The sequence below is a fragment of the Arvicanthis niloticus genome, chromosome 1 (assembly GCF_011762505.2).
Source record: "Arvicanthis niloticus isolate mArvNil1 chromosome 1, mArvNil1.pat.X, whole genome shotgun sequence".
In the NCBI taxonomy this organism is placed as follows: Eukaryota; Metazoa; Chordata; class Mammalia; order Rodentia; family Muridae; genus Arvicanthis; species Arvicanthis niloticus.
The window spans coordinates 55,081,497-55,103,858 of record NC_047658.1 but is presented as its reverse complement, the minus strand read 5'-3'; the positions used below and the strand labels follow the sequence as shown (position 1 = coordinate 55,103,858).

Here is a 22,362-nt window from a genome sequence, read left to right as displayed (position 1 = left end):
GCCTGGGGCAGGAGCTGAGTGGCGCATGCCCTCTCCTTTTCTCTCATGAATCCCTTTGTGGTACATCTGCCTCACTCCCTGGGAGTATGTAGATATCTCCTTGAACTGAAGCGTTCCCTTCTGAAAGGAGGGTCAGAAGACTTAGGAAAGTCAAGACTTAGAGGCTCAGGAAATGTCCAATGCCCAGAAGGGCCTCTCCTAGGCTATGCAAGTAGTTCACAAGGAAAGGAAAGACTCTTTAGTGGTGCTGCTTGAGAGTTGTGCAGCAAGCGTTGCTGACATCACCCATGCTGGGGTTGGCATTTTAGTGAAGTAGCTGCCTGAGTCACCCTTGTGTCTATAAGTAACCCTTCACTCAAGCTTTTGTAAGTAACTCCAAGAATCTTGTAGGTTCACTAAGCTAGACTTGAATGGAATCAATTCTTGGGTCTGCTTCCCTCTGAGATGAGCAAAAGTAGAATTCCCAGAAAAAGCTGTACGACGCATGCCTGATTCCTACAAGCCAACAGGAAGAGATAGATTTACTTCTAGAACCTTCCCCAAGTGAAATACCAGGGGAAGTATTTTACTTACAAACTTGCTTTCAAGGTCCCAACACCAATAGTCACTTAAGTAGCGAACAAAAAGTCCTCGGAAGAAGTCTATGAGGAGGATGCTGGCCACAGTGAAGAGCATGTCGATGACAGATAGCTTCAGCATCTCCTGCAATACATTGGGTTCTGCTGCCACCATGCCCTGCACCCTCAATCCTCCCCATCTGTCTTCTCCACAGTTTTCTTCCTGGTTTTCCCTGTCTCTGTTCCTTCCATGGAACCAGAGCCAGGAGCCCTCTAATGTTTTTCCTTCATATTTTTATAGAGCACAGTGGCAGAGGGAGGGGTTTCTATCATATCACAGGTGTTTGGACAATATTTGTTCATTTGATTGCAAGATCTGAGGCAGACACTACTACATAAAATTTGGGAAGACCCTAAGGTCTGAGGATCTGAAACACAAGCTTTTAACCAGATGTGCCTATGTGGTTGATGGTGACCTTTTACAAGGACCTTGCTTAGTTACTGCTCCACAGTAACTTTGCTCTGATCACTAGGATTAATTTTGAGTCCTGGAGCATAGAAAAATAAAACCTTCCCGGATTCCATATATTTTTCTATGAAAAAGGGACAGTGATGCCCCAGAGAGTTCCCAGGGTGGGGTGATTTTTGAAATTTTTCAAAGGGCAGAGGGAAACACCTGGCCAACGTATGTCTCCCAGCACTGGCCCTGTGGGCCCTGCATGTAGGGCACTGTCTTGTTAGCCTTTGTGTGTGGTGTGATAGAAGTCAGAAAACTTGTCTCTTCCAAGGTCCAGGTGCTGGTGTTTCTCCTGAGCTCCACTCCTGACCCAGGTGTGGGCCACTGCCCGTCTTCAAGCACTGTCCTGGTGGCATAGAAGGTGGGAGCATCTGCCCAGTGGCTTGTGATGTTTTTAGTAGCTGCTTCCTGTTGAGAGGGAAAAGAGAGAAGAAAGGAAGGAAGGAAGGAAGGAAGGAAGGAAGGAAGGGAGGGAGGGAGGGAGGAAGGGAGAGAGGAAGGAAGGAAGGAAGGAAGATAATTTATGTCTAAGAATCCAGGTTGGACGAATGAAGGGGGCCACTGTATTGCTTTGGAGGGATCATTCTCTCTTTCTACCTGTCTCCTTCTCCCTTTCCCTCTCCACTCTGTCTTTCTCCATCTCTATTCACAATCTTTTCTCACTCTTTGATCCTCTGTTCTCTCCTTCCTTTCCCCTTACTGTTTGACTGAGGTGACCACACTCATAAGATACCAGCTAAAACCCACCATGCACACTGTCTGCTTACAAGTATCAGCAATGATTTTATGGTTTTAGGTAGCATTTTCATCTCTTTTCAACCTTAAGGGAATTTTAAGTCAAGTTCACAAGGAGACTGGACTTCAGAGGGTGGTAAACTAATTTCCTAGACAAACTGCAGATAAGTCGCAGGTCGGGGCCAAGGCCTATGTGACTTCAAAGCCCTAGCTCTCTATGGTGTCTTTGGCATATATATCCTTTTATTTATGGTATTCTTTGAGTAAACTACCCTCTGGAAGCTCCTCCTAGTGCCTTTCATCCCCTCCCACTCATGGTGTCCTTGAAGACTGAACAGGTTGAGATGAACATTTAAAGCTGCCCTGTGAGTGTGGGGCTCAGGCAGGAGGGCACTCAGAACCATTCTGGATGAGCCTGTGGCCGGCTCATCTTCTTGTCTCATTTGAAGTGCTGTTGCAGTTTTTCTTGATGGAGGAATTAAAATAAGGTAGCATGGCCCAGAGAGATGTGGTGGTAACAGCCCAGCTGTCATAATAGCACTGTTGGGGCTTAAATTTCTCTCCACACCCTAAAACGACCATGGTGGTATGGTTTGGGACATACGAGACACAAATACAACCACTAAAGAAGACAAAGATGATGAAGACACTGACATAGGGGCACTTTGTAGGGAACAATTACAAGAGACTGTCCAATCAGGGCAGTGATAGGTCAGGGGTTGTTCAATCTAGGCCTTGATGTCGGGTGACCATCCAGGCTAGGTAGTGGTAGCAGGTGACTGTCCAAGTTGGTTAGTTGTTGGAGGAGGACTATCCAGTCTGAACAGTGATGGCAGGTACTATACACTCTAAGCAGCTATGACAGGTACCATAAAGTAGTGATGGCAAATGCTGGTCTCATCTGGACACTCACCTCAATGTTCATGCTGTTCACTTTGTCCAGAAGAGCAATGATCAAGCTGTAGAGATTTCCTAGATACAGTACCAGAACCCTGAAAACCACAAGCTGTCTTGAGAAACAAGAACACCATCCATAGGACCAGCAGTCTAGAGCTACCAGGGAGTTCTAGGTCATCATGGACATGCTAATAAGACAGTGGGCACTGCATGAGGCTTCCTTTGTGCTGTCATTGAAAAGCCACAGATTATAGGGCAGGTGAGATGGTTTAGAGGATAAAGGAATTTGTTGGTCATGTCTAACTTTTGACTGTGATCTTTAGGAGCCACATAGTGGAAAGAGAAAACTGACTTACACAGATTGTCCTCTGACCTCCACATGGATCACATGCATCACACAGACAGACAGACAGACACACACACACACATAGTGTAAAAAATAAAACGAAATAGACTACTTGAATTATCTAGCCTCAGCAGGTTTGGGTGAGGTTTGGGAATCTCCATCTCACCCGGTGATCCCACGGTAGCCATCCCTTGACCAGCCTGTTAGAAACACTAGTGCAGCAGAAAGAACATGGGTTCTGTAGGGTAATATATTGCCTGGCCCATGCTTCCTGGTCTGTAAGTTTGTTACCTAGCATCATTCCACCCAGTTCCCAGCAAATCTATGTTACACTCTCTATTCAAGTAATGAGTGAACAGAACTGTGGAGTGCTAAAAGTTGCTCAGACCATGAGGCTGAAAGGACCAGCAGGCCACTTGGAGATCCCAACACCCACCTATGGAAATACAGGGTGGGCTCCATAGTGGCACAGTGTAACAGTTACACCATGTAACTAACCGCCAAAGAGTGGAATCTGCTTGCTGCAGTGTGTACCAATCATTATAGACACAAACTCTGTTCTTCTATAGTGGGATATTTAGGAAACACATCCTGGCATTGCCCACAATGGAGCTTTGGGGCTTATGGGAAACCTGCCTAAAGAAATAAAATGGGGGGTGGGAGGGGGCGCTGGAGAGAGTTCAGTGGTTAACAATACTGACTGTTCTTCCAGTGGTCCTGAGTTTAATTCCTAGCAACCACATAGTGGCTCACAGCCATCTGTAATGGGATACAATGCCCTCTTCTGGTGTGTCTGAAGATAGTGACAGTGTACCTATATGTAAAAATAAATGGCCACATCAAGAAGAAGAAGAAGAAGAAGAAGAAGAGGAGGAGGAGGAGGAGGAGGAGGAGGAGGAGGAGGAGGAGGAGAAGGAGGAAGAGGAGGAGGAAGAGGAGGAGGAGGAGGAAGAGGAGGAGGAGGAAGAAGAAAGAAGAGGGGGAAGGGGGGAGAGGAGGAAGGGGAGGAGGAGGGAAGAGAGAGGAAGAGAAGGAGGAAAAAGAGGAAGGAAAGCAGCCTCTACAGATCCTTTACTGGGTTATTGGGTCAGTGATGTGCAAATGTGGCCACATTTGCCATTCCAGTGACCTCATCTTATCACATGGAAATGACAACTCACACATCCACGATGGCCTCTTTTATCTCCATGGGGTGCAGGTGACTCCATGTGTAGGCAGCTTCTCAAGTAGACACCCTTGCCACTTGCTTTTCCTCTGAAGCTGTGAAAGGGTCACCCCAGGATGATCTCAGCATCTGCCTTAGCCTATGTGGGTCACAGCCCCTTCAATAGTATGTGGTCAGTGCTGACGGATAAAGGGCTCAATTAGCTCTTGGCAGACCTGGGCTTTTGCTTGGGCTCTCACTGCATCTTGGATGAAAGGTATCATGGTCTGCTGGTGAGTTAATGGAACTGAAATAATATGTCTTGCTCTCATTACCAAAATTATGCCTCATTTGTCTGGGGTTATGTCTCTCTGTGGCTCTGTTTCTATAGTTTTGAGTATGAAAAACGAGACCAATCTGTGTAATAGGATTGCCGTTACACCAAATGCAATAATGGAATCGATTCTCCCCAGTGCCTGTGGGCAAGGAAGGATCTGAGGAAGGTACTTCTCATCCAGGCAGGATTGGTGCAGAGTGGAACAGAATGCAGCAGTGTGAGGGGGCCCCCAAGCCTTGCCCCAGTCTATCCCATGCTGTGGATTTTCAGTCAACTCCCTGATATTTCTCGTGATGGTTTTCTGTCTTTACAGCTATAGAATTTTAGGAGTCAGGGAACTGGAGTTCCCTGACTATTTCAAGGCAAACAATACCCTTACCTATTTTAGTTCTGGGAGACAGCCCTCTATTTGGCCTGTCAGCTGTGGCTATTTTAACGTTTTTCCCTTAGAGCTTGGAGTTAGGACAGAAATGTATGCATAGATGGCAGGATCTAAAAGATTGACTGCCATGTCTTTTTCAGAAGATATTTACTGGCTCCAGAGTGGAAGCAATCCTTCTCACAGTGGTCTGAGGTTTAGAGAGTGTCATGAGGTGTCACAGGAGATGACTGAGAGAAGCCAGAGCAGACAGGGTAGGGAGTGACTGATCAGGCCTCTCATACCTCCTAGACCATGCTCCCCACTTACCACACATGAGTTGAAGTAGAGTAGACAGACCCTCAGGGAAGAGAAGCAGCTTTTCAGAAAGATTTCCACAAAGCCCTTGCTAGACATGAATGTGGCTCTAACTTTCGAGAAGGTAGTCTTGTATGTTTTCTTGGACACAGTCTTCTCAGGCCACATCTGTTTATGACATCTGCTGTGGCAACTGTTGGCTGACTTGGTACAGCCCACCCCTACTGTCATCCAGCTTTACCAGCACAACACTAGCTGTCTCCCTCATGTCTGGCAAACGGTGAGGGTCTATGTCACCACTCAGTCAAACCACAGAGGGAATTCAGTCATGAGGAAAACACATGTATGCCATCATCTTGCTGCTCATTTGTGTCTGTTTTTCCTGCTGGCTTCTCCCTCTTCCTTCCTGCCCCTCACCCTCTTCTTTCTCTGCTTCCTCTTCCGCACTACCTATAATTCCAGCTGTGCTATCGGCACTATTCTGTCCCCCCACACACTCTGACTCTGCTTTTTTCAATTCCAACTTCCCCCAGCTTTCCTTGAGCAACAACCCTAGGGGAAGTTCTATGCTAAGTGTGGAGAAGCAGCAGCATGCTTTAGCTCTGCAGTGATTCAGTCCCTCTGTGGGCGGCTGATGCGTGAGGAATCTTGGGGTTCTTCCCACCAGGATGCTCTACCTTGCTAACTGGAAGCGCAGTGTCGTCCGTGGATGGTACATCTCCAAGGCAGCGATGAGGTCAAAGGCAGACGGTGCTAGCATGGTGACAAGGGAGACGACCACGCTTACCTATGGAGAAAGCATAGGCTCCTCATCCTCATCTTTGCTCTCTTAGCCACATTTGGTTTTGTATTTGGCCACCTGCCAATGTGAGTGGTAGTTAACAGGGACACTGAGCCCCTGTTTGGAGACCTCCCCAACTCTCTTAGAGTTATTTCCTTTTTTAGGCTACCACCATTCCATCATGGGTTTGTTCCTTTCTGGAACTCTCTTTTATGGTCATGAGGATACTTACATGTGCTGTCTGGGCCTTGGTAGCATTTCTGTTGTATTTACCAATCACTATTTTATTGTATTTATACCTCCCTGACCTTGGTTGGAAGATGGAAATAATTGCTATTATTATGATCAGAAAGGGGAAGGCAGAGAGGTAATTGAATATCCCTCTGTACACAGGGGATTAATTATCTGGAGAACCATGCCTGGTTCTTGTTTGTCTGGACTTAAGGGAAAAGAAAGGCAAGTTTAAGCTGGTACATAAAATGTCTGAGCTAAATTAAGAAATAATTTCTGAACAGATGTTTAAAAATCTGCCATTTTATAAATGTGCAGAAAGGTACAAATTTACGTAACCCACATAACTTGTATAAAATACAAGGAGATGTGAGAAAGACTACCTGGTATAATCTCAGATTCTAGAAAATAATTGAGCACAAGTGAACACACCAAGGATAGATGTATGCCCGTCCAACTGCTTTTTAAAATGGATGCTGTTTTTTTTATCAGAGTAATATGAAACATGAAGCTATCTTTGTCTTTCAAATATTGGCAGGTAAATTGGGTCAAACATTCAGGACAACAGTTACAATTATTAGAAATTATGGAATTCTTCCTAATCTCCTATTTGGTAATTTTTTATTTATGGGTGGGTTGTTTAATAGACAAGCAGTCTATGTGGCTGGTTCTGAAAGCTACCTAAGTGTTGGATGGAAGCAGCTAGAGGGATTTGAAGCACAGACAGTGGGTCAGTATAGTCACTGATGCAGGTCTGTGGGTGGAGCTCATGCCTAAGAATGGATGCAAAGGAACAGATGTGAGCATGGCAAAACTGAACCATAAAGATCAGCATGAGCACCTGGAGTGGTTCTTAAATTAAGATCTTCCTAGTTCTTTAACTAGGACTTAATAGTGTTAGAACTGAAGACCCTGGTCCCTACTCTCTAACTAACAGGTTAGACTTATTTCTAAAGATATTTCAGTCTAGTTCACTAAAGAAGCAGAGAGGAGGCAATGTTGTTATCCCCGTTAAAGTGCACCTGCTTTAGAGACATAGCTGCTAGTTGCTGGGTACCTCATTCTTTTCCCAAAGTGTCAGCTCCTTCTTTGACTGCTCCAGCTTCTGGGACCGGTCCACCACAAAGTAGATGAGATAGATGCTTCCAGCCAGTGAGAGGAGCACCAGGATGTTGGCAATGATTCTCAGGCAGACAGTCACCGCCCTGCAGGGAGAAGCAGTACCCTGATGTAGATGGCAGAACTTGAGGAGAGGGGCCTTTTCCCTGCTGGGGACCTCTTTGCCTCCTCTGCTGCCAATTTCCACCTTTGTGAGAGATCAACAGAGTTATAAATTTGGCCAGACAGCAGCTTGGAACTAAGAAACCATCAAACATTTGTTTTAGGTTTTAAAACCTAAAACAAATATGTAGGTTTTAGTTTTAGGTTTGTTGCTTAAAATTGAAGTCTTACAGAGCTGGAGAAATGAGTCAGTTGCGAAGTGCTGGCCATGTAGGCACAAGAACCTGAGTTCAGATTCCGAGAGGCAACATTTAATATATGCCAGGCAAAGTGGAGTGTACATATAGCCCCAGCACTTGGTTTTGGGGGAGGCAGAGATAGGCAGAACCCTGAAACTTATTGGCCAGCAAGTCTAGTCAAACTGATGCGCTTCGGATTCAGTGAGAGAACCTGTCCCAAACTATAAAGGTGGAAAGGCATTAGGAAAAAATGCTCAACATATACTTCAGTATCATGCACACATATATATTCACATCTACACTAAACAATATGTACATTATACACACACATACACACATACACACACACACACACACACACACACACACACACACACACACACACACACATTAGAGTCCTGTGAAGCACACAGTTTCCAGCAGAAGAAGAATGGGGAGGGGAGAAAGACTGGCCTCATCTTTCAGATGACAGTTGGTAGACCCGCCCATCTTTCCATACCATGAGCCCTGGGGGAGTCTATGGGTGCTGACTCCCACGGCATACTTATGCTGTGGTTAACAGTCCATGAGTGTTGACCAGGACCCTATTGAGTACTTCCCAGGGCAGTGGTGGGCTAGTTAGCCTAGATACAAGCAAGCTTGCACAACTCTGCCTGGAGAAAGATGATTTGAAGGGGCACACAGAATTGAACCACTCCTCCCTAAGTCCTACTACAGGGGAGCTTGGGCAGGTCAAGATATTTCCTTTTATGCACATTTTTGCCCTTCGTTGGCATAAAAAGAAACTGGTTCCTAAATGATATGGTGAATGATATCTTCCAGGTAAAACAGGATAACATAATGTGCTAGATAACATGGTTATTGTCTGCTCTGGAAGGGAAACACCATAGACCCTGAACTGTGAAGCACTGGGGTAGAAGACACCTAGAGAGCTAGGTCCATCAATGCCATCCTCCTGCCTCTAGAGCACAGAGTTATCAATGCCAGGATCATACTACCCACTAGGCACCAGTTAGTAGGAATGTAGCAGGGGATACAAAGCCTGGCTCCTCATGGCCAAGCCCCTGGCATCCTTCCTGTTGATTAAAAGCAAGCTGGGCCTTGAGTGAAGTGGCCAAATGATGGTTTCCTCTTCCTATGCGTCTCCCCTGGTCCAGAGTACCAGTTACATCTGTCTTCCTCTGAGCGACAGAATGAGGAAGAGGGTTTGTGGGAGAAGAATGAGAAAACTCGTTCCTCCTTGGTCACCAGTAATGACCTCTTGGATCTAGAATAAACTTAAAAGTGGCTACCATTTTTCGAATTCCAGAGATCATTTAAATCATTTGATTAGATATGCTAAAGACACAGACTCTGTATCCCACTGCCAGGGATGTTAATCTGAACTGATGTTGTTGCTTTCAGGGGCTGTAAATGACTATGGTGGGCTTGTTCTTTAGCCTCTGAGAGGCCTGATGAGATCTATCCTGCCATTTCACTGGAGAGGAAATGTAGCTCAAAAAGGTTGTGATCTAGCTTTCTGGGTCACTGGGGTTTATGTAAGGGAGGACTAGAACACATCCTTCCTAGCTGCCTGTGTACAGTTCTTTCTCGCTCTGCCCCTGATCCCATCATTCCCGGTAGCCAGTAGACACACATTTAACTGAAGAGAAGGACTATAAATTCAATGAGGCAGGTGGGCATGCCTGTGCTAAGGAGGACAGGGCCATGGCCCCTTCATAGCAGCACCCTCTTATTCCACAGGGTCTCTGTTTAAAGATCTCAGGACAAACCTGGCCCCCAGGAGGTCATCTCTGAAGGCTATGGGTATGAATGGGATGTTCCTTGTATCTTAGGAACTCAGAGATTTGTTTCTAAATAAATTAGTTCTAACTATACTCATATGTTTCCTTCACTTCCCCAACTAGAAATTATTACTAAAATCAGCCATTTTATTATGTAAGTCAAAGAATAGGAAACTCATCAGTTTCAGACCTCCCATCCAGTTTCAGCAGGTTCTGCAGGAGAAAGCACTTCCAAAGACTGATGTGGAAAAAGAATGAGATTTCCCCAGGTCATATTACTGAGGAGACTGGCATCAAGAGGAAAGAGTAGCTGTGTAACAATTATGAAAATAAGATGGACAACTTGATAATTTTTGTACCAAAATGAGGCAAAAATTAATGAGTGGGCATATTAATACTTACATATTTTTGTTTTTTTTCTTTTCTTGCTCTTCCAGTATGGCCTCCTTGAAGGAAAAATACACATAGCATTAGAGCTTGGTCTTATAACCAATTATAAGCACTAGGAATAATGTATCTAACTGGGCATGATGGTCCATGCTGTGATCCCAACCCTTAGGAGGATCAAGACTTTGGGGCTATGGTTAGCCACATAGTAAGTGTGAGCCAGTCTGGGTCTAAAAACAAAAACCAACCACCACTACCACTAACAACAACAACAACAACAACAACAACAACAACAACAACAACAAAAATTCCCACTCTATTATCTTAATTTTTATCTTCAATATAGCTTCTGCAAGTTTCTATTGATAGCAATAGATTAAATATCAATTATCCAATAATCAATTATTGAAAACAACTGGAGATTGGAAAGAAAGAATGGAGAAAAGGGGCTGTGAGATTTTTGAATCATGGAAATATTTCCTCCACAAAATAAGGTTCCCTTTAATTCCCTATGACACTCAGCTGACCCAAATCTCTGATTCTGATCACATTTATATCTAAGCTAAAACGCTTATATGCATAATGTAGAAGTATTTATTCATGTGTAGGTTTTAACAATCCATTGCATAAATTATTAAAAATATACAAATCAAAATTTTAAGACAATGGATCAATACACAGAAATAAAGAGACATTTAAAGCCTTTTTTTTTTTTTTTCTCACATCCTATGGACTCTTGTCTTTCATTTCTGGTCAAGGTCACCTCTATGGGTCTGTTGTCCTGGGCTGGGCCTAGAAGGGAAGAGAGCTGTGCTGGCTCTGCCAGCAGGGGGCGCTTACTGTCTTGCTGCCGGGGCTCCAATAGCAGTGCCTTCACTTACCCTAATGCTGTTCAGGATGGCAGCTGTTTTGCTTTCTGCAGCCTCTGGGTTCCCAATGAGGTAATCCCAAGCACAAAACACCCTCCAGCAGAAGGTGTAGTTTTCATTGGAAGCACTGGCCAAGCTGGTGCGGGAGTTCTTAGCCATCCTGCAAGAGAGGCCCCACTGAGGTCACAGGAGCATGTCTCAGGGATGGGATCACCTCCTCCAAGATGCCAAAACCTGACACGGAGCCTTTGTGTGACTTGGGCAAAGCGGTCCTGACATAACTCCTTAGTTCCTGCTTGGCAAGCAGAACACTGGCTGGACTTTAACCACGCTTGGACCCTCAGCCCATCCTTTAGCTGTGTGTATATGACAATGGTAATTATCACGTGAGTCCACCATGTGATACCACACCACCAGCACTATTGCAGTCAGCAGCCATTGAGGTTTGCTTGTCACAGGAGGTCTCATGTCTGCAGCTGCGATGGTAAACTCTTCACCTGCTCTCTGGGCTGAAGCTGTGTTCTTGAAGCTTCTGCCTATGGTAACTTCTCCCCATGTGATTCCCAAAACTGCTGACTCCCTCCTGCACATGACACTCACATATTTGAAGGCAGGAGATCCCCCCCTCTGTCCTTTAGGTCATCTCTCCAGTAATAAGCCTTGGCTTTCTTCCCCAGTTACATTTTTTGTTCTCTCACCTGCTCTGTGTTACTTTTAAAGAGTAACACCCAGTAAAGGATTGAAGTTGTTCTGGAGGGGTTTTGAGGCCACCAGGAGCTAAGTTGGGGAGCCTTCAGTCATTGGAAGAACCCTTCCAAGTCACTCTACATCTCTTGAAGGTTTGCCTATTTATTTGCTATATAGTTTCTGATAAGCACCTCTATGTACACTTTGCTGCCAGGGCAATAAGGGGCGTGGCAATGGTGAAAGAGCAAAGTAGACCAAAGGCAAGAGACAAGGTAATCAAGGCCAGGCTTTCCCTGTGCTACTTTGTCAACTCTGAATCTACCCCATAACCCCAACTCCCTAGTTTTATTTACAGAGAAGCATAGAATGTTAGCTGGGAAGGAAACCTGGTACCTCTCTCAGTCAATGTGTACACAGAGGAAAAGCGAGCTGCCACAGGGCTCCAGGTGAAGTTGGTGGAGCTCACACTGGTACATTGCAGGACTCGTAACTCTAGTCAGTTTTCCTTATTTTATACTATGACCTCCTCTCAACGCTGAACAAGAGGCATCAGTGGCATGCTTTACCATCTAGTCATAGATAAACACACAAGCTGTGTGCATTCTCCCACCTATAGTCACCTCGATGTCATTGATCAGATCTTATTAGTGCAGCTATGGCATTGTCTCAACCAGACCCCACACAGAGCCTTGCACAAAGTAGTCAGCATATAGTACGTGCTGGCTAAACTTAGTATAACTCTGAGTCTTGGTCTCTTCCTCTGTAAAGTGGCTTTAGTGACTCATAACTTCAACAGGGCTATTGGCAGGAGGTGAGGTCAGACATGTTCTAGCCTAACTTCTGACATGGTCTTGAGAAGCAGACAGTCATACTTTTTTAAGAGAATGATGAAGCTGTAAGCAAATACTGCCATCCCCACCAGGAAATACGCCAAGGGCAGGCGGTAGCCTGCTCTTCCAATCCGCCTCTCTCTTCCGTAGTATCCGTAGAATAAGACAGAGTATTGAAGATAGCCCTGCAAAGAGCATTCAAATTATTTCTGATTCCTAGATCCCAGAACTGTGGCCCTTTTAGCTCTCCCTCAAGCTCTGGGTGTAGTCAACATTAGCCTTACCCCCAGGGACCAGACAGTGTCCAGATCCTGTGCAGACATGACCTGTTCTTGGGGGATGGTCTTGCTGGCTGTACTTCCAAAGGGCTGGCCTGCGATTAGCTGGTGAGAGAGGAAGGGTTGACATGTTTCTCTGGGCTAGGGGGACCAGATGAAAGGAATGGTGGACCCCTGTGTGTCTGTTGAGATGTCCCAATGGTATCTCTAGGGATTGTGGTAGACTTTAGCTTGATTCTCTTAAACAAGAAATTAATATGTGCCTGAGTTTTGCTTTGTCTGAAATGTGCCTGCTTGCACTGTTACTGTGTAAACCCATTTCAAAAAAAAAAAAATAGTGGCTTCTGTGGCTAAATCATTGAGGTTCCTGGACCTCTTATGCCCAAGGAAATGAATGGCTCTATTTGTTTACAAGGACAGAGTTTACTTGGAATACTGGGTAGATAAATTATTACATGGGCCAAATACACCCTGTCACCTCTTCTTGAATGGCCTGAGAGACATGGATAGAAATGGCTTTTATATACTGAGCTGTTGGGGAAAATAATCAAAAGGAAAAGTATATTCATGATATGAAATTCAGATTTTAGCTTTCCTTATTGGTCTCTGCCATGCTCAAATCTTCTTTTGTGACATATGGCCACTGAGTAGCGATGACTAAGTCTGATACATACCCTGTGTTCTTTTACAAAGCTTCCCATGTTCTTCTAGCCTTCCTAGTGTAATAGTGAGGGCAGCAGGTTATAGCACCTGCTTCTCCCTCAGGCCTTATACCTCCAGGCTCGCTCCTGGGACAACTCTTACCTCTGGGAGGACAACAAAAGCACCAGTCATCACCGTGAGCACTATGTTAATTCCAAATAACCACCTCAGGAAGATGAAGTAGGAGGCCACACCAGATCCGAAGTGACCTATGGAAAGACAACAGAGAGTGTTGCTCAGCTCTCATACCACAGAGAGCCTTGTCACTCACCTTCAGCAGCAGCAAACACAAGAAAAGTGATGTCATATGGTGCCCCCCACTACCCTCCACCATTGGTTGCTTAGCTGGGTCAGCATCCTGTGTCTGGCCTCTGGTTCTGTGTACAGAAAGACCAGCTTTAATTGACCCAAAACACTGACAATCTCCTTCCAGCGCTCTACCCATTTGAATATGTTGAGTCAAACTTACTAATTCATGTGTTAAGAGACGTTCATATACTGTGACATGTTGCATTACTTTACATTACTTCCCAAAGTTTCTCTAAGGTCCTTTGTCTTAATTTCAGCATGGAAACTATTGTGGAATGAACTGGAAAAGCCAGATAAGGGATATGTAGAAAGTCTGTAATGGTCTATATTCACACACCTCCTCTCAACTTAAAGGTAAGAGAACATTTCACTCCACTGAAATAACAAAATGATTTTTCTAACTTCCCATCTAGCATTTAAGTTTTTTTATGTATATAATATCTATTTTCTGAGGCTGGAGAGATGGCTCAGTGGGTGAGAACATTAGCTGCTCTTACAGAGGACTTGGGTATGACTCTCAGCACCCCCATGATGGCTCACAGCCATCTGTAACTCCACTTCCAGACGCCCTCTGCTGGCCTCTGAGGGCAGTACACACATGTGGTGCACAGACACATATGTAGGTGACACATCCATACACCTGAAAATAAACAAACCTTTAAAAAGTATTTTCCAATAATTAAATTAGAAAGCAGTTTTTCTAGAGAGTTTCCCACTTCACCTTTTATGATTAAACAGGCATCCCTGCTGAGATTTTATCTATTATACCTTCTTTAATGATTTTCATGATTTCTGACTATACATATATTTAATAGAATATTAAAATGACAGGACCATATTTACTCTTTGAAACTGCTGAATCTACAGAGTGATTTCTCCTTGACTCCAGTAACAACTGGATGCAGAAGTAACAACAAGATACATTCCTGTTTCTGAAATGTTTGCCTATTCCTTTTAATGTTGGTCAGTTCCTACACTGTGCTGTGCTACGCTGCTGTTTGGTTGTTTAGCATTTAATCATGTATTTTATTTTAACCTTTTGTTCATGCAATTTCTTGAGAATAATTTCTTACTCCCATCTCCCAATTTATCTCTTGTATCTTTTTCTTCTTGCATCTTCTAATCATTTAATCGTGAACGCTAAGCAATATGTTAAAAATATTTGTGAAATTGCATTAAACGTGGAAACTGACTTTTGGGAAAGTCTACAACTTAAAATAAATGCACTCATGTCTCTTCACATCATCATCTTGGCTCAAACTTCATTTTTTTTCTTCACATTATGACTTTAAAATATTTGTTCACTCTTCTGTGTGTGGGGGAGGAGAAAGATTTGAGCTTGATTAATTTATTTTTAATATGCATTTTCTAAATTCTTACAGTCTTTTCTATAAAAACACATATTTTAATGTTTATATCTTGAAGTTACCATCTTACTTACCCTTGCAGTTTTTCACTGATCATTCAGAGTTTGCTGTCTGAGTGAATAAACGTACTAGGAATGAAACTGAGCCATGGAGGAATGTGGAAAGGCAGCATGGGGACTGGGAGGTGGGAGGACACCAGGTCTTCTATCTTTGAGTCAGTCCCACAAGAACAGAGCCTCTAGCTGTACAAGTGCCCTAGGCTGACTCTACTGCAGGATGGCCAAGGCTCACCAGATATTTCAGGCTGTGTGCTGGTCACAGTTGCACACCACCCTTGCAGTCCTCCAGTGGATACTCACTTTCAATTTTCTTTATCCTCATTTCCCAGGGGATGAAGATGACCACAAAGTTACAGGCCAGACGGGCAAATTTCCGCCAGAGCTAGACAGGAGAAGCCATGATTAGAAAACTTCTCATTTATAACCTTGGTAATAGATAAGGCTCTGGGGTGGATTCTGGGTAGAGAAGGGGATCCTGGACACATCCACAGAACCTTTAACTATAGCTTCTCAGACTACTAAGCATCTCTAAAAACAAAGTAGCCCCTCATCTTCCCTGTGTCATGACCAGGTGGTATAGATCTGGTTTGCACTCTGAGCTATGGGGTCTGCATTCCTTTTTGGAAGCAGAATCCCATGAATTCCAGGCTGGCTTCAAATTCAATATGTACCTAAGGATAACCCTGAACTTCTGATCTTGCTGTCTCTACCCCCCAAGTGGACTCACCACAGCCAGTTAATGTGATGCCAATTGAGACCAGGGTTTTGCACATCTTAGGCAGCCATTTTACCAACTGAGCTACATAACAGCCCTGTGATCTATAATCTTTTGGGTCACAGTCTGCCCTACTAATGGGTTGAGGACTAGGAAAGCAGAAGTCTCATTAGGGATATATCAAGATACTCATTTGACCCAGCCACTGACCCCTAGTAGCTCTAGGGGTCGATCGGCCTCACCAGTTTCCCAGAGGATTTTACCTGCATCCCAGTTCAGAGACCAAAAATCTAGAATCCTCCTTGAGAATAAGCTCCATTCCAGGTGCATCTGTGTCCTACAAGATACATCCTAGCCCCTGTCCTGGCTGAAGCTGCTGGGAATGAGCTTGAAAATTTTGTCTGTGGATTTACACACCTGCGAAAAGTATGAAATCATTACTCCTTTTCTCAAAGGAGAGTAAAGCAGAATGTGGCCCGTGTCGGCTCTGCTCTCCAGCAAAATTGGAAGGTTGTGCATTCTAACACACAAACAGTCCAGGGTTGTGTTGGAAGCAAATGATATCATTGCACAAGGAAGAGCCACAAATGTAATTACAGCATTCCCAACTGTAAGACAGCACGCGGTCCTGACACAGACTCACAGGATAATATCATTTTGGATGGATCTGCTAAGGCCAGACGGCTGCCTGCACATGGCAGTCTGAGTTTTATCAGAAGGTCGAATTGTCTTTAGTTCATGATTTGAGAACTAAGTCAAAGACAGACATGATTCCTGTGAGCAATCATACAGACTGCATATGAGTAGCCAGGAAGAAGTATGTCTGTCTCTGAATTCTCCCTGTTAGGGTCCCTGGCCTCTCTTGCAATTTTCTTAAGTCTGCCTGACATCACCTGCCCAGAAAATACAAGCTTTCTCATCCCCAAGATCAGATGCTCAAGCATCCTCCAGCAAAGGCCTGGGCTTAGCAAACATCGAGTCTCCTCACAGCTTTAAAGCCCTAAAGTCAAAAAGCACAGGAGAAGTCTGAGCTCTAGTTTTCATTGTACATCTGCTTTGCCATGAGCCCCGAGAAAGTCCTTTTCTTTCCATGGGCAGCCATTGGCTTATCTGTAGAAGGAGTAGTGAGTGCTATCCAGTCTTTTCTCCATTTAATAGTCTGTGGATTTTAGTGCACAAAGCAGGCTAGCTCTGTAGGTGAGAGATGTAAGACTTGAAAAGCCAGATTCTCTATGCTTACACGTGGTCTTTGGTAATAACAGCTTTGCCTAGAAAGGGCTTTCTAGAGGCAGAGGAAGGGGTGGAGAGTTATGGGATGCTGTCTTCCAGGCACAGCGTACCTACCTCACTCTCTCATTCTTAGCAACTGTGCTTACCTCAGCGCTGGAGGAGGAAGGAAGGCTTTAGCCAGCTCCTGCCCCTTCTCCAGGATTTACAGACAACTAAAGACTGCTAATGGAGCAGACATCAAGAGGCTGCTCCTCGGCATTTATAGGCAGCTAATGATTTCTGGGGTGACTGGCACCCAGTCTTATCCCGTTTTTAATTTCAGCACACAAAATAGACTAACTCAGGTAGCTCTATAGGCAAGAGACACAATTTCCCTACAAGTGTGAGGCTTGGAAAACCAGATTCCCTATACTTACATAGTATTTGGTAACATAGAAGGGCTTTCCACAGCCAGAGAAGAGGTGGAGGGTTGTGTGTGACATTGTCTTCCATGATGTTGCTACTGGGAAGTTGCCTGTGCTCCCATAAATAACTCCCAACCCATGTTAGTCATGTAAGTGAACTTAATTAAACTTGTTGGTTTATGAGCAGACAGCGGGCAGACACAAGAGTAGAGAGAATATCCAGGGACATGAAGGGGATCAGTGGGAGCGGAAGGGGAGACAAGAGAGTAGTGGCAGATGACTATGATCCAAAGGCTTCATATACATGCGTGAAAATCTAACAGTGAGACCCATGTATACATAACTGGCATATGATAATAATAGAAACAGATATGATTGGAAAAGGTGATTATTGATGACCATCATTAAGGAAGGCACGGGAAAAATATGCCATGCTTCTCTGATGATTGCTCCCAACCCCCACAGCAGAAGACCAGAGAACCTGGACTGAGTCATGGTCTAAAAAGCCAACGAAAAACAAATGGAAATGAACCAGGTCATAACTATGGGCTTGGCTGACTGCGTTTTGGTGACTCTACTTTGGTTAGAATATTCTGGTGATTGGTAAGTTTGTGTTATTTGATAAATTGTTTACTTAGTAACATTTATCACTTCTGTTGGTAAGGGAAGCTCTTGTTCACCTGGGTAAATTGTTTTCTTAGTAAAATTTGTCACTTCTGTTGGTAAGGGAAGCTCTTGTTCTCCTGGGATAACTGTTCTAACATGTATGCTAGGTCCTGAGAAGTATGCTCACTTCCAACTTGTCTGGAGTCCCTTGGCTGTGTTCTCTTGCAGCAGAGACAGTAAGCAGGATAAGTGTCACCTGGGGAAGAGTTTGTATCTCTGTACAGGGAGGGTACACAAGCAATCCCTTGTCCTAGTCAGGCTGGGGGGAGGGGCTCTTTCATGTATGGAGATTGGGATGCCCTAGCTTCCAAGGATGCACCTGAGCTGAGGCTGAATGAATATGAAGCCATATTTAACAGACCGGAGCAGTAGCTACCATCTCTATGCCCCAAACTAAACTTAACTGGAAGAAAATATCCTTTGCTCAGGCATGGGCAATGCTAAATGGCCTGGAGATGCATGCCCTGCACAGTGGTTTCACTGAGAAATGGCCCTCTCACGTTCAGGTATTTGAACACTTAGTCCCCAGTTGGTGGTGGTGGTTGGATAGTTATACAGCCTTGACAGAAGAGGGGTTCAAGTGTTCATAGCCTCACCCCACTTCCAGTTTGCTGTCTGCCTGTGCTTGTGACTAAACACGTGATCTCTCAGTTTTCTGCTCTGGCTACCTGCCGCCATCCTTCCCTTGCCATTATAGACACTTGCTTTGGAACTGGAACCCAAAATAAACCCTTCCCTAGGTTGCTTTTGTGTCTGATGTTTTATCACAGCACAGAATAGTAACTGATACCCACAGTGAGAACTAGATAGTTTCCAAGTAGGGCAGGGATTTTGGGTTACCTATTTTTGTTACAAAACTCTTCTTCTGATAATTCAGAATACCTTCCATGTAAGTGGTGTTCATGTTTTTTAATGCTTGTTGGTCAGAGTTTTAGTATGCGGTGCAGGTTAACCTCAAACTTGAAATCTTTCTGTCTTAGTCTCCCAAGTGCTGAGAATATAGACATGTGCCACCCCATCTAGCCTGTTAGTGTGGTCTCACCTTAAAAAGATTATGCTTTTTATCCATAGCTAATTTGATGGTGTTAAAAGTACCAACATCTTTTCATTCATATGTATATGTGTATGTGTATATGATGTATATGTATATGATGTATATGTCTGTGTATATGCATATGTGTATATATGTTTATATGTATATATCTACATATGTATATATATATACACATATATATATCCATAAATATACTGTCTGAAGTCAATGAAAGGTCTTGTACTATTTAAAACCATTTCCCCATAGTATTTCATATGGTTTATAGAAAACTAGCAGAAAGTTAGAAGCACATGAGAACATAAAAATACAATTGTATTCTGTATATTTACCTCACCAACTCCCTTTCAGTGCAGCTGGTGTAAGGGGTCAGAAGTTATTTTGGTCATAAACAAAAGAGATTCTCTGAAGAGTAAGAAGAAATGACACAGAGGCCTTAACTTGGAGGATTTTTAAAAATCATTTTAATCTAAAATTAATAAATTTTGTTTCAGAAAATTTAATGAATGTATTTATATTTTTTGTTAAATTAATAAACTTAAAATATAACACTCAAGATTTGTGTAGATTTAATAAGGTCAGGTTAATTATTTCATTATTTATATGATGATATAAATGTTAACACTTTTGGAAAATAAGTTGTAATATTTACCATGACCAAAAAACCACAAACCAAAACAACAACAACAACCCACGAAACAAAAGATAAAAACTAAACATCCAGCCAAACCAAAAAAATCCAAACTCATAATGTTTCCTAGGTGGACTATAGCTTCTATATTTAATTTAAAAATGAATTTAAAATGACAAAAGAATCTGTACATGGCAAACATGTTCTTTGTAGAGTTAATAATAAGGGAAAATCTAGAAGCACCTTAAAAATCTACCAGCAGCTGAATAATAAAACAAACAGACATTTTGTGATGGAATATTAAACAGTTTTGTAAAATGATAAACATAGATTCTATAGATCAATATAAGAATATTTAAGGTTTTAAGTGGGAAAAGAAGCAAAGAAAGGTATTGTTATTATGATGAAGTAAAATTATGTATTTACCTAATGGAATTAAATGGGATTTAAAATTAAAATATCTCTTATAGGAAGATACTAAGTTGGGGATATTTAAGCATAGACATGACTTTTTTTTTAAATCTGTGTTTTTTGAAGACATGAAACCGCATTGAAAATGGGAAATTTCATAATATACTCAGTTTTAGTTTTAGCTATCTGCTTAGGAAAGAGGCTAATCCACCCCCTAGCTTGGACTATTAGATGAGAGCTGGGATTTGCCTAAATCTCTGTGGGTGTGATGCTGCAGTGATTCAGATGCAGGGATGAAGCAAGTGAAGCTCTTTCATAGGGCGGAGTCAGGAAGGCTGCCGGATAATTCTCACAAAGGGTTTCCTTTTCCCAATAAACTAGACTTACTTATATTATACAACTTATAACTGGTGGTCTCCAGGACTGAGATCCAGGTTTGGTGGTGGTTGAACTTGTGGACTTATCAATATTCTATGGTTGTTAGTGGTGGATACTTCTAAGTATGTGTGAGGACTGGGGTGACGGGTTCCAGAGACAACCAGCAAGGCGGCCCGCGTGCCTCATGTGTGCTCTTTACCTCTGCTCCCGCTGCTTGGTAGCCTCGAGTTCTAGTCAGTCTGCCTTCGAACTTCAGAACAATCTCCTTTGCTCGTCTGAGAGAAGAAAAACGTAAAGTGACCCCAACTTTACTGCAGCAGGAAAGAAACACCAAATGATAAGGCGTAGAATTCAAATAATTCATTTTTTGTACTTTGATAACAAGAAAATAAATGCTTTTAGAACTATTTTTAAGGGACTGGAGAGATGGCTCAGGAATTAAGAGTGCTTACTGCTCTTTCGAGGACCAGAGTTCTGTTTGACACCTATAATTCCAGTTCCAGGGGATTATATGCCCTCTTATGACTTCCACAGATACTTGTACACACACACACACACACACACACACACACACGCACGCACGCACGCACGCACGCACACGCGCACGCGCACGCACACACCTTAAAACTGTCTTACCACCTATGTGGATGAACTAATAACTGCAAAGAATGGATTCACAGTAGTTACTTTGTCCAAGTGCGTCCTAGGCTGGTGGCTGGCTGGGGATCCCAGGCTTTGAGCATTCTGATAGCAGATACCATATCTTAGCTCCTTCACTTGACAGCTTGCCTCTTCCAGGCATTTCCTTTCATTACATTTCTTGGGATTGTATTTTTATCTTATGTGAATGAGTGTTTGCTAGCATGGATATCTGTGTACCACATGAATGCAGTGCCAGTGAAGGGCAGGGAGTTAGATCTCTGGGACTGGAGTTATGAACCATTGCAAACTGCCATGTATGTGCTGGGAATTGACCCAGGTTCTCTGGAAGCTCACTGTCTTTCCAGCTGTCTAGTCAGTTCTTTAATAGTAAAGCCATACCTACCTTCAAGAACCCTGCTTCAAGGAGGGAATGTTATCAAGTTAGTTAGTATAACAAAGTTGTGTGTATACAAGCCATGAACCCAATCTAATCTTGGCAAATGACTGACACACTGATCACTCTATTGAGTTGACCTGAGATCTCCACTTCAGTGTTTTGTCTTTTTTTCTTTCTTTTCCTTTCTTCCATGACCCTCTCTCTCTCTGAGTTTCCATATGTAGCCCTGGATGTCCTGGAACTCACTCTGTAGACCAGGCTGGCTTCAAACTGAGAGATCCACCTATCTCTGCCTCCCAAGTGCTGGGATGAAAGGCTTGTGCTACCACCCCCAGGATCTTTAAAAACAGACAGAAATTGAAACTGGAGAAATGAGTTACTTAATAAAATGCCTTGAACTAACCCATCCTTCTATCTACTCAATAATACTTTCATTATTGTAGCCTACCACACACACTGACTCTACTCTGATCAATAGAGCAAGTACAGAAACAATGAGGGGCACCCTCTATGCACATATACAGCAAGCATTTGTAAAAGAAATAAAATACTGCAAAAGTCAAAATAGCAAGTGATTTCATAGTCTCATTTGTAACTTTGTTCCTGCATGTATTTTCTGCACTTTTATTTTGGGTCAAGGACAGTAGAATACAGTCATGAAGAAAATAGTTGCCCTGGAAAGGCTTCCTACTCAGTAAATATGACCCAGCTGCCAAGACACAGTGATGGAGAAGAGTGGGCTCCATGGCAGAGGGTGAGAGGTGTGGAGAGATGAAGGCGAGGTACACATCCCACAGGCCCCGTAACAGGAACAAGTGTGTGTGGTGTCCTCACAGACAGCTATCGCTACTTGTGGTGTGCTTAAAACCTCCTGGTTTTAAGCA

The 22,362-nt window shown here is 43.4% G+C and overlaps 1 protein-coding gene across 2 annotated transcripts in view; it reads right to left on the bottom strand.

Moving 5' to 3' along the window:
- The window catches only part of Tmc3 (transmembrane channel like 3), a 40,506-nt gene that overhangs the window by 14,091 nt on the left and 4,053 nt on the right, over positions 1-22,362 (bottom strand). For both annotated transcript variants that reach the window (XM_034514981.2, XM_034514973.2), the window contains exons 3-14: positions 20,639-20,714; positions 15,254-15,335; positions 13,321-13,427; positions 12,523-12,621; positions 12,281-12,423; positions 10,734-10,881; positions 9,868-9,911; positions 7,279-7,426; positions 5,887-5,996; positions 2,723-2,801; positions 1,234-1,482; positions 574-702 (exon numbers count right to left, since the gene is read on the bottom strand). In XM_034514981.2, coding sequence (XP_034370872.2) covers positions 574-702; positions 1,234-1,482; positions 2,723-2,801; positions 5,887-5,996; positions 7,279-7,426; positions 9,868-9,911; positions 10,734-10,881; positions 12,281-12,423; positions 12,523-12,621; positions 13,321-13,427; positions 15,254-15,335; positions 20,639-20,714 — 1,414 coding nt within the window. The remainder of the gene's footprint in view (positions 1-573; positions 703-1,233; positions 1,483-2,722; positions 2,802-5,886; positions 5,997-7,278; positions 7,427-9,867; positions 9,912-10,733; positions 10,882-12,280; positions 12,424-12,522; positions 12,622-13,320; positions 13,428-15,253; positions 15,336-20,638; positions 20,715-22,362) is intronic.